Below are 12,511 nucleotides of genomic sequence, written 5' to 3' on the forward strand. Positions count from 1 at the left end.
AAATAAGCAGCTAGATTAGAAGCTGTGAAGAAATTCTTTTACATTGCTACTAAGTTAAATGCACTTGTACCAAAGAGGGACTGAGTTTCTGAAACACAAAGAAGCCCTACCAGCTCCCTTGACAGTCCTATTTGTCTCAACATCAGGTGAGGGAACACCTGGCAGGCAGAGGTTCTAGGCCTCAGGAGCCCAGCACGGAACTCTAGGTCTGTTTGGAAGCTTGTGATATATGAGATCCTTGCAAAATAAGCACCTGTCACCCTGGTCCATGCGTGCATAAGGCTCTGTGCTGGTCTCAGGGGCATAGAGCTCCTGTTCTCAGGGAACCTAAAGTCTGTGAAGCATGAATGAAGCCAGTAAGCTCACAGCAGTGGCACCTGTCTGTCCTGCCTAAGGCAAGGAGCTATCACTTCTTGAAATACAAGAGGCAGTTAGCCAGGTGGAGTAGTGTGGGAGGGCAAAGGAATCCATGCAAAAAGGTCTGAGCCTAATATCGCAAGTGGCAGGAATAGGAAGTGGGAGGGGTGGCATCCAATCCTGGCAGAGCCTGGCTGCTACACTGGGATGTGAATCTCATCCTCTATGGTAGCAGCTAATACAGGGTAATCAGCTTTTGTAAAAAAATTTTTTAAGGATTCATTTATTTTATATATATAGAGAGAGTGTGTGAGTGTATGCTAGCTGTGGGGAGGGGCAGAGGGAAAAGGAAGCAGACTCCCCCCTGAGCATGGAGCCCAAATTGGGGCCCCATCTCACAACTCTGAGATCCTGACCTGAGCTGAAATTAAGAGTTGGACACTCAACCAACTGAGCCACGCAGGTGCCTGCAGGCATCCCTATGTGGGGTGGTGATGTTGAGGCTGGAAGTGGAGGGGTAACCCTCAGTCCCTTGTGAGCAGTTGCATCATGATGAGTGACACAAAGGACAGTTTCAGGACAGGGTCCCAGGTGCAGAGGACAAGGAGCATGTGTGTTTTCTGTGTCTTGTTGCTGGTTGCTGGGCATGGTACATTCTCTCACCAGGCTTCTCTGGACCATGTCATCCAGAGACCAGGACAGACAGCCTCACTCTGAAATCTCTACATGGAGAGCTGGTGGGGTCTCTGGAAGCATGTGCTTATTCCATTTTCAAAGCAGTGTAAACTGGTTCACTTCATTCTTCTCATGATAAAAAATAGTGGTGTCTTCTTTGATGGACTGAAAATGTCCTTTTAGGTATCACTGTTTTGTTTTAGGTTGAAGGAAGTGCACTTTCACTTTTCCTAAACAGTTATTAGTAATTCATTTAACCCAAAATGTGAAATATAAGACTGGTAACAGACTCTTCCCTGTAAATCAAGCCTTCATTCAGTGAACAGTCTGGGTACTGCTCAATTAGACATCATGCCTCCCCCATGTGATTGACCAGGGGACATGCGCCTGCATAGACACCTGGAAGTATCTGCATCAGCACCTGGAAGAGGTACTGAGCATGAGGAGTGATCAGCATTGGGCCTCTGAAGGAGGGACCATCTGCTGGAGTGACTTGGCTCATTAGGCCCTTGGCTGCTGCAGTTTCTAACAAAAATTCAAGTTCAAGGGCAGAGCTCTCTCCTGTGTCCCAGCCCTGCCTCTTCCTTTTCATGCAGTAAGATTGAATCACTTTGTCCAAAGAAGCTGGAGAAATACTCAGAGTATAGCAGCAGAAAATATTGCCAGTGAGGTACTCATTTGGACATGCCTGCTCTGCACTGAGTGATGTCATCAGCTACGCTTGGCCCAAGGTGCTTGGCATGCTGGGTGGTGCTGCAGAGGGCCAGTAGCTTCAGTCAGAGGGCCTGCATGTACGAGAATGCTCTCATAGGCAATGATGCTTCTGCAGCAACTCCCAGTACTGACATTGTCACAGCATGGGTGTGAATTAAAATCACCTCTGCATTCTGTGGATTGGTGGATTTATAGAGCTCTGGAGACCTCAGAAATCCAAGTCTAAAAGGTCTCTCTTGACTTGCTAACAGTCTCACATTTATTAAACCGAAGAACTAGGACTAAATCGCAAATCTCCTGTTTTTTGTTTTTTTTTAACTCCATTTTTGGGTGAACTCTGCTAACTCCACATGCACAGGCATTGCTGAAGATGGGAAGGAGGTGGATATCAACAATCAGACCAGGATATATTTAATAGGAAGCATCTTTTTTAAAACATTAAAACTTAAAGACTTGTTTAAATATCTTTGAAATTTTCTTTAGGATTATACACTTTCTGGCTTATTAAACGTAATGTCATCTTTGCCTGTTAAAGCAGGATAGCCTAAGAGTCAGCAGCTGAGCTGGATGTCTGAAAGGCCAAGGAACTGCCATCAGTTACTCAGAGGCCTCTTGACCTTGGGTATGACCTTAGGCGTGGTCCCTAATCACCCTAAATTAAAGGTAGCATGAAAATGAACCCTGCCATAAAAGGTGGTAGTAGCTTGTAGCACGGGGTCTGACATTTAACAAGCTATCAAAAAATTGTAATTGGTGACAGTGATGCTGGTGATGCAGTCGAGTTGTGCCCCCAAAATTACTTATGCATGCATGGTGTATTTATATTGCCGTATTTATATTGAAATCCCTGGTTTTCTGGGCTATGTTATACTTGAGGAGTAATTCCTTTCTTCACAATCGATTCTCAATGTATGTACATATGCTTTTTTTTAAACTTTCTTTTTGTTGTGGTAAAAATATACATATAACACACAATTTACCATTTTGACCATTTTTAAGTGCGCAGTTCTGTGACATTAATTTTATTCACATTGTTGTGTAACCATTATTACCATCTACCTCCAGAATTTTTTCATCTTCCCCAAGAGGAAGTGTTTTTTGTTTGTTTGTTTTTTAATGGATTTAACAAGCTCAGAATGGAAGGGTGGGTTGGGATCCTCTAATCCTCTAACTCTGTCCATGCTCCAGGGGGCAGTGTTGACAAAAGTTTGGCAGATGATAGTGACTAGAGCATGACCTTGAAGCCAGTTTGGAATGAAACAGATGGGTAGGTAGATGAGTGAGAAATAAATAAATATATTTCTTAAATGGGGTACTATTATATCATCAGTTTACTTAGAAACAATCAATATAAGTAGAATTTTCCTACCCAAAAAATGTGCTCTGCATGTGAAACTTTTTTAAATGAGAAACTAAGAGATGGTCTCTGTATTGGTTTGCTAGGGCTGCCATAACAAATACCACAGTCTAGCTACTTAAACAACAGAAATTCACTTTCTCACAGTTCTGGAAGCTGGAAGTCCAGACCAGTTTGTCCACAGGATTGGTTTCTTCTGAGAACCCTTCTTTGGGAAGCCATCTCTTCCCTTTTTCTTTTTATGATTGTCCTTCAGTATGTGTCTGCATCCAAATTTCCTCTTAGAAGGATACCAGTCTCATTGTATTAGGCCTCACCTTAATGACTTATTTTAACTTAATTATCTCTTTAAAGGTCCTGTGTGGGCACATCATGAGGTTCTGGGGTTTAGGACTTCAACATATAAATTCTGGGATATGGGGTGAGGATGGTAGTGGTTACACAGTTGAATTATAACAGTCTCTGAAGATCCCTCCAATTCTAAAAATCCTCAGAATTCTCCCCAACTCCAGATGAAGCAGATGAAACCAGGCAACCTGAGCCTTGGACGTGCACATTCCTCAAGGCACATGGTTATTGATAGAACGTTCCGAATGCAGCACTGGAGTCCAGAGACGGAATGTCCTACCATTTCTGAGCCATTCACATTACATTTTTCTTAGAGAGAAAGAATAACAAACAGACAGAGTATTTTAAGTGCACCCTTCTTGTCTGCCAAGAATAATCCTGGTGTGCTGTGGAACTCAGTCCCTTCATGGCTATCCTGGATGCTGCATCTGCAAATGTCTGCCTTGGAAAAGGCAACCAGCTGGCTTCAAGATACTTCAGATGGCTTTAAATGAACTCAAGGCAGCCTGACACATAGCTTCACTCTAGAAATAGAGCCAGAGGTCATTTCAGTCCAAGGGGAGCAAGGCTGATGGCTAATTAAACCTCAAGAAGAGCTTTTTAAAATGGCATTTTAATTTTAGCTATTGAATTGAGCTACTATGATCCAGTGAGTTCTCTTTTTAATATATAGGATGCACTGAGAAACAGTAAGAACTGACGTTTGAGTAATTACCTTTATGGCTGTATTCTGTGCAGGAAACTATGTTGTTGTGGTAGAGTCATAATCACCTGGGGTGGTGTTAACAATATTTATGCCATTGCTATGATTTTTAACTACTTGCACTTTTTATGTGATGATTTACTTGTGTGAGCAAAGACAATTCAACTTTTCATCATGTTGTGACACTTGGTAGATAAAAGGGAATGACAAGTCTGAGCAATGAGAGCTAATTTTTTTAAAAATCCATTAATGATAGTTATATATACTAAAGGCCTATTCCCTGCATTTCCCTCCCATTTTTCTTCCTCCCATTCTCCTTCCTTCTCCCTTCCTTCTCTCCACTCCTAATCTGGTCATATGGTTTATGGCAGTGTTATATCTCTCAGTGGCAAAATTCTCAATGAGCGACTTTGTGGTGAGCTGCCATTTTTCATCAAGTAGAATAAAACAGAAATTGTTATTAAATGTATGTCATTAAATATCTGTGCAAAAATTTTAGTGCACATTGAGGAAATGTCATTTTATTATAAGTTCCTATTTTCCAGATGGAATTTGCTTCTTTAATCTGTATAGGAAATTGGAAGGTGCTGGTCTGTTTCAAAAAATTCATTCATCCCTTTCAATCATTAGTGGCTTCCTTTGCCGTTATCTCTTAGTTCTTTTATTTTCATTAGAGCTATAATCCTTTCCAGCTCACTTACTCACCAGTACTGTTCTATTAATTGCTATTCATTCTACAATGATCAGTTATCATTCAGTATAAAGATGAGAAAGCATGAGCTAAGTGCTGTGTGCCCATGGCATTCTGCAGAGGTTTCCGGGCAGACTCCGTCCATGAAATATCCCTGCCCCATGTGGATATGAGACCGAAGAACAAGTGCCTCTTAGAATGAACGGTCTGAGCCCAGATTTCTCTAATGTATGCATGCTGTTGTTTTAGGTCTCCGAATTCAATCCTGTGACGTTCACCAGCATAATCGAGTGTGAGAAGCCAAACAATGACCTGACTAGGTTTCGTGGTTGCATGTGAGTATTGTACATATGTTTGAGCTTGATCTTCTGTTTGATACACACACACAAACACACACACACACACAGTTCAAAAATAAGCATTTAGTATTTTTTGCCACATGTGTAGCCTTTTAGGAATGTTGCCCATTGCTGAGCCTTCTTGATTGCTTATGGGACTGGTTTGTAAGATCCTATCTGCAGTAGAAACTTGCCCACACTGCCTGTGATGAATAAATACAGCTTGTTCTTCCTCTAGCTGGCCCAGGTTGGATGAGGGGAACAAGAGAAGTATGGTTGACTGACTACACATGGCCGTATTAAATGGAAGCATGGGGGCTACCCAGGAGGAGTCTGGGTAGAATCTCATTCATTCATTCACTTAGGTACTCAGGCACTGAGTATTTGTTGAGCCTCTGCTGCATGATAGGCCCTGTTGAGGGCTCTGAGAGTAATGCAGTGAACTGAATAGTTACAAAAATATATATATATATATATTGCCTTCATGTTTATTTCATTATAGTTAGGGGAAAAGAGAGATAATAAACAAACAAAAAAATAAGTACAGTCTATAATGTGTCAAGTAGTTCAGTCCCTTGCTCCGAAATGGGAAGACAAAAAAGGTGGATAAATGACAAAGGCTTGTCACGTGGTGTACTTGCAGAAGCTGGGCTATGCATACGTGGGACATATATGCTAGTCTCTCTACTTTCATATTCATTCAGAAATAACAGTCATACTGAGTGTGTGTGTGTGTGTGTGTGTGTGTGTGTGTGTGTTTAGTCCTTTGACTTGGGGAAAACAATGGGACTGAAGAGGGAGCATCAGCATGGAGTAGCTGAGTTGGATGCCAAAGCTGTTGGGGGCAGCCTCACAGTGAATGAGATGTGTGTGCAAGAACATGAAGGACTGTAGGTCTGACCTGCCTTGACTCACTGCTTGACCTCTTGGAGCCTTAATCTGCTCTCCCAGGCTTAGTTCTCCTGTGTGGAGAATTTGGGGCCTTCTCTCTGCCAGCTTTCTTGCTTGAGGTACAAACTGACCAGTCTAACTGCTATGTGGTTCAGGCACGTAGTAGCCCCCACAGACATGTGGGGTTGAGGCAGGATACTCTGCTTCTGGAAGTAGGCTCCATTTCCAGGACCTCTCAGTGTATGTTTGAATCTTCGGGCTCAGTGGCACAGCCAGCACTGTTGCATGTGCCCCCCACACTGTAGACTTCTTATCCTGCTACGGGCTGAGCAGCGAATGAAAAGCGTTAATAGTAAATGGTGAAATGTGTGTGCTGCCAAGAGGGGACCCAGTTACCCATCAAAATTGCTGGTCCATGCTTGAAGGTCAGAATTTGGAAAGTGTTAGGTCATCCATTAAGGAGCCAATTAAAAGAGGATAAAACTCATTAAGAAAAATGTTAAAATGTAGTATGTAGAATGTAGATGGAGAATACTCAAGTCTGCCATGGAACTTTCACCCTCCCATGGCCGCCTGGACCATCTTCTGTAGGCCCACTGACGCATTGTCCCCCAGACTTCACCCATGGCACCATTCTCAGCACCACTGTGAATCTCCAGGGCCACATCAGCTAAATGGAACAGATGCTGGGTTTCCAAAGACCCTAAAATAACCATCTTGAAGGTTGGTGAAAGCATCTTCTAGGGGGAGTATTCTATGCACATTCTTGCTGTTAGGGTAATTTTGTGAGGCCAACTCTACCAAAGAAAAAGGGTAGACATCCTTCACCAAAGACTGTATTCCTCTCTTATTGTCTGTCTTCTCTTCTATAGGGGTTCCTCCAAACTTCTGAAAGATGCAGTGCTCCTGTGCTCTGATGACTATTCTCACACTTTTGTTGCCTGCTCTTGAGTTGGATTAACACTGAAAGGGATTCAACCCTAAGTCAGCAGCTCTTGGTCCTGTCCTCCAGGAACTATGCTTGTCATAGGGATTTTAAACAAGTCCAGCTTAGTACTGAGGCTGGCAGGCTCTGGAGCCCACACTTTTAGCTAGATGACCTTAGAAGATCTGTTTAACTTTATTCATCTGTATAATGGGGAGAATCATGGGAGCCCCGTCAAGTCCTTGGAGCAAAGCTTAATCAATTTAATACCAGAAAGCTTTCAGAAGGGTGCTTAATAAATATTTACCACTATTATGGTCATTGCTACTATTGTTAATATTATTACTGTTACAGATAATACCATAGAGCAGGGAGATAAAAGGATCAGGAGAGAGGTATAAGAGAACATGAATGTGTCCAGGAGAAGAGTTGCTGTTGGAAAGGGAGAGTGATTTGTCTTCAGTGTGTGTATTAGGAGAAGCCATGGAAGGAAGGTAATGGGGTTTTGAGATTTCCTGGATTTGAGGAGCTGGGAAGTGCCTCAGATGGAGTCAATGTGGACAGAACTTCAGGGGAGTAGGACCTAAAGATAAAGGTTTGAGGACCCTCTGCCCCAGAGGTCATGTATGAAGTCAGGGAACAGGCCTGGGAACATGGGACAAAGGGCTAGGGAAGAAAGGAAAGGAATAAAGACAGAATAACCCCACAGTCAGGAGCAAGCCTCCTTAGGTGTGATAGGGGTGTGGTTCCAAGGGCAATGTCCAACGATGGAGGCAGAGCAGGGACATTCAGGAGAAAATCTGCCTGCCACACTCCAGGGGCAGCCTAAGGAACGGGAAGGCCACACCATCAGAGTGGAGACCCAGACGGTCAGAGTCCAGATTGCAGGAGGTAGAAGAGGAATTATATTTTTCCTCTGCTTTTTCTAGAAATGTGGCCTAAAAAGGAGAACCAGGGCCAGAGACGAAAGCCTCAAAGAAAGGGGAAGGACTCTTATTAGGAAAAGAGAAGATAACAAAAAGCCAGACTGGTGGAGATCTCCATGTGGGCAATGCTGACTTTCAGGTGTGGGGAGGTGGTGATCAATGAGAGGTAGCGTCCCCTGGTTCCTTGCTTACCCCCAGTGCCTGCACCACCTCCACACCGAGCCCTTAGCTGACTCAGCACCTCCAGCCTCTGCATTCTCTGGCAGATAGCTGCTTGAGTGGATGCCATTTTGCCCCCCAGCCAGCCAGGCTTACTCAGCTTCTGCAACAGATGCCTCCAACAAACATTTTTAACATGAGTGACCTCACTGGTCCGTCTCCTGAGAAAGAAAGGCAAGAAGGACATTTGCCTGCTGCATGAATCTTTCCCCACTCTGCTCCCTAGTTTTGCCATACTTTCTCCAACCTGTCGTCCTGCAGTGAGACTCACCTCCAAGCCTGGTCCCAATCTTGCTAGTCTAGATGCTGCCAGGCTGCCAGTTCAGGTCTTTGCATACTTGGACTCTGGTTTAGTTGTGATTTACCATTTCCACCAAGCCAGGTGTTTTGGATTGGCCACTGGAAGGTCAAGGTGCCGATGGGCCTCTCTCCTAGCAGGCCAACTGAGGCAGGGTCTCAGGAGGAGGTGACTCTGTGTTAAAGTTTCTCCCTTTGGTGCTGTGCTGCAACCAGCATAAGCAGCTCTACTCCCTAGCCAGGCTGAAGTGCTCCAGGAAGAGTGAGGGGAATGGGGGCAGGTAACTGGAGTGTTGGGGGGCACCTGTTCCTCTCCTGAGAGAAGGGAGGCCAAGTTCCCATACTCGTCCTTATGCTCAGGGGTGGGGCTAACTTGGGAGTTAGATCTGCAGTTTAGACCCAGGGAGCAGATCAGCAGCCAGTTCCCTCGTAGGCTGGTTTGCTGGATTTCATTATCTGCTGAGGATAGCCTCCCTTCAGCCTTGACTCAGCTGCTGTCCTGTGACCTCACTCCAGCCAGGGAGCCCAGGCTGAGCCCAGCTGCCCTTTATACCAGCAATACCAGTTTCACTCATATTTGGACCAGCCAATTTGAACTCAAAACTTTAGCCATTTGCACTTAGAGAGACCAAAGCTTGGGTTTATAGCAAGAAGACCCAAGTCTGAATTCTAGCTTTGCCCACTCACTAGGCAAATTATTCTACATTTCCTAACATGACTTCCTCCTAATGTTGGAAGTAACAGTGACTGACATGAGAATGAAGGAAAAGAATATGGGTGAAGAATTAGGTGAATTAATTCTTTCCGTTTTTTTATTGTTTTAGTATATGGGTAGGAAAATACAGAAATTCTAAGATAGGCTTGAAATATTCCAAGAAAAAGTAAGATCATGTATTTAGAAATTAAGAAAGAAAGAAATTCATGTGCAAGGCAACAACAGAAATAATCCTTTAACTGTCTGTGGAAGAAGCATGAGGTATATTATAACATGTTAGGCAAGAGAGTGGCATTAGCCATGGTATGTGATTCCATTGGGATGAAATGTCTTCAATAGGAATGTCTTTATAGATAGAAAGCAGGTTAGTGATTTTCAGGGTTTGGGGGAGTGGAAGGAGCATGGGGAGTGACTGCCAGTGGTTATGGGGATTCCTTTTGGGGTGGTAAATATGCTCTAAAATTACCTGGTAGTGATAGCTGCACAACTGTGTGAATATACCAAAAAAAAAAAAAAAAAAAAAAAAAGAACAAAATGCTCAACTGTACACTTTAAACAGGTGAATTTTATGGTATGCAAAATGTATCTCAAGCTGTTAAAATTTAAAAAAAAAAAAGTGTTAGGACCTTCATTATTCAAGGGCGCCTTAATGCTCACCGTTGTTTCATACAGTCCCACAGTTAAGCACTAATGAAATCCTGTTCTCCACCCCTGTGGGCTCCTTCTCCCTGAACCAAGGCATTGCAGCCCAAAGAGGCCCCTGTGAATGGAGACCAGCTCAGTGGCTGAGTGCCCCAGCAGCTCAAAGCACCCAGCTCAGCTGTGCTCAGCCAACCTCATGGCATATGGTGGGTGGTTTCTGAAGCCACCAGTCAATCAAACATTTTCATTTACCTTTAGGAATAAAGCAGAGAGGTTGGTTGGTTTAGTCTGAAATAAAATTCCATTTCAAATTGTATATACAGGTTCTATTTCTGATCCCAAAGTCTTCGACAGAGTAAGTCCTGAGCTCCCTCCCTGCATGCTACAGAGCCTTATAGGAACACCTAGGGCTGGGAACCTGCCATTGCAAACTTGTTCATGCTTGTTGGGGTAGTCTCCCTGCCCTACAGATGACACGCTCCAACACCACTGTCACCTGTAAGAGACAGCAGCACAAGATCCCTCATGGGTCCTTACCACCCCCCAGCCCAGTGTCTGGATGGAACTATGGGTTTATGTCCGAGATGTACTCACTACCAATGACCAGGCATTAAGATGAACTGTACCAACTGGACTCGTTAAAACTAGAAAAATTTATTTTACCTTGACACCTTTAATTGACATTTATACCTCAAGAAAATCCATCATTGACACAAAACACACAATTGGGTTATTTCTGCACTTACATTAGATAAACAAAAACTTGAAAATTCTTCTATGATTTCTTTCTCCCTACGTGTCACTCAGAGTTCCCTCAGGCAACAGATCTGGCACTCAGATTTACATATGTGGAGAGGGGTCTTTTTGCTAAGGTCCATTGAAACAGGAGTCGATGGAGCCACAAGAGTTAGTAGCAGCTGAGCTGTCACCACTGTGAGGTCCAGTGGCCCCAGGACAGGAATGGCCACCTGGACTCATGTCAAGGGGGTCACCTGGAGAGGCTCATAGCCCTAGTCTAGGGACACACCCAGCCCAATACTCACTCCCCAAAAGGAGCCAGGGAATGAGCTCGTCATCCTCCCTTGCCTGTGTTCACACCCCTGTCCTTATGACATAACCATTGGATGGACCCAACCTAAAGCTGAGGGCAATGCAACCTTCAGCATTTGCCAGGCTTAGAAATAGATATCAGGGGTGCCAAACAGAATAAGATTTGAGGAGCTCATACTTAGAAGTGGACACAAACAAAGAGGCATCAAAGAATACTGTAGAGTTTCCTGGCTGGAAGGTCTGGGGAGCTTAACCCAGAGAACCTTCCTGAAGTTTATAAAATGTGACCCCAGGCTAGCAGGCTAGGCTCCTCTAGGCTAACTGGCTGCACTGCGATGAGAGGCAGCATGGTTAGAAGGATGTGCAGTGTGAGGTGGCTGGAGCCCAAAGCCTGCACAGGAAGAGCCCACAAAGATGCTGCAGAATCAGCTGGGCCATGTGTGTGAAGCCTGAAGAAGTAAGGAGATCACACAGAATCTCCCAGGAAAATGCAGCATTCAGGTGCACACACTGAAAGGTTGCTCTGGTGACTGTGTGAGAAATGGACAGGAGGGACCAAGGCTGGTGGCATCCAGGCCAGCAAGGGGTATGTTGCAGTCTCTGAACAGAGAAATCTTGGAAGCCTGAATTAGGTCAGTGATGCACAGAGGGAGGGAGAAGGAGGTGGATTCAAGAAATAACCAGGGAAGAGGGTAAAATTAAGGACTGACATTTGAGTAGATGTAAAAATGAGGAAGGAGTGGTCAAGAAGGGCCATCTTGGTGTGGTCAGAGTGCTGGTCAGGGTGTGTGAGGGTGGACCACTCTCTGGGGTGGAGAAGACAGGAGGGCCCAGGTGCTGGAGGTGATGTGACCAGGGGAAGGAAAGAGCAGCTGGCTGCTCTCCAAGGTCCCTGAACTCACCCTACTGCCTCTGTTCCTGGGGACAACTGGGCAACAACAAGCACACCTCGCACTTCTGTGTTTGAACTGATGGATTGCTGCCTGGTTGCTGGTCCCTGGAGGAATGAGCCTTGATGTGGAAAACCCATTACCAACAGCAAGTGCTGATTAGGGAGACATGACATCTTCTGAGGAAGAATAGCTATGCAGAATACTTATTAGCTGAACTCCATGGTTTCCCAAGGAGCCAGGCTGTGACCCTTCCCAGTGCACAGAACAGTCTTGCCAAACAGGTCTCATCACACTTGGACTTTGGGACAGTTTTGATTTAGAAGAGATTGGTTGTGATGAGTCAGGAAGCCAGGAGACTTGAACTAGAGAAGCTCTTCTCAGAGGCTCAGATGAAATGTTAAAGGATGCCTCAGTTTGCTCAGGCTCACTGTAGACCAGGCAACTGGAACAACAGAAATCTATTATCTCACATAATGAGGGTTAGTATCTAAAATCTATGAAGAACTTACCAAATTCAACACCCCAAAAACCAATAATCCAATTTAAAAATAGCCAGAAGACACAAATAGACATTTTTCCAAAGAAGACATGCAGAAGACAAGGCCAACAGACACATGGAAAGATGCTCAACATTACTCATCATCTGGGAAATACATGTCAAAACTACAGTGTGATATCATTTCACACATGTCAGAATGGCTAAAATCAACACTAGAAACAAGTGTTGGAGAGGGCGTGGGGAAAGAGGAATATTCCTGTTCTGTTGGTGG

At 44.3% G+C, this 12,511-nt stretch overlaps 1 protein-coding gene across 1 annotated transcript in view; it reads left to right on the forward strand.

Moving 5' to 3' along the window:
- The window catches only part of LOC111161913 (ATPase phospholipid transporting 10A (putative)), a 178,842-nt gene that overhangs the window by 117,530 nt on the left and 48,801 nt on the right, over positions 1-12,511 (forward strand). The window contains exon 3 of the mRNA XM_022525987.1: positions 5,095-5,180. Coding sequence (XP_022381695.1) covers positions 5,095-5,180 — 86 coding nt within the window. The remainder of the gene's footprint in view (positions 1-5,094; positions 5,181-12,511) is intronic.

This window comes from Enhydra lutris, unplaced genomic scaffold (genome assembly GCF_002288905.1).
Source record: "Enhydra lutris kenyoni isolate GAN:26980312 unplaced genomic scaffold, ASM228890v2 scaffoldscaffold87, whole genome shotgun sequence".
Lineage (NCBI taxonomy): Eukaryota > Metazoa > Chordata > Mammalia > Carnivora > Mustelidae > Enhydra > Enhydra lutris.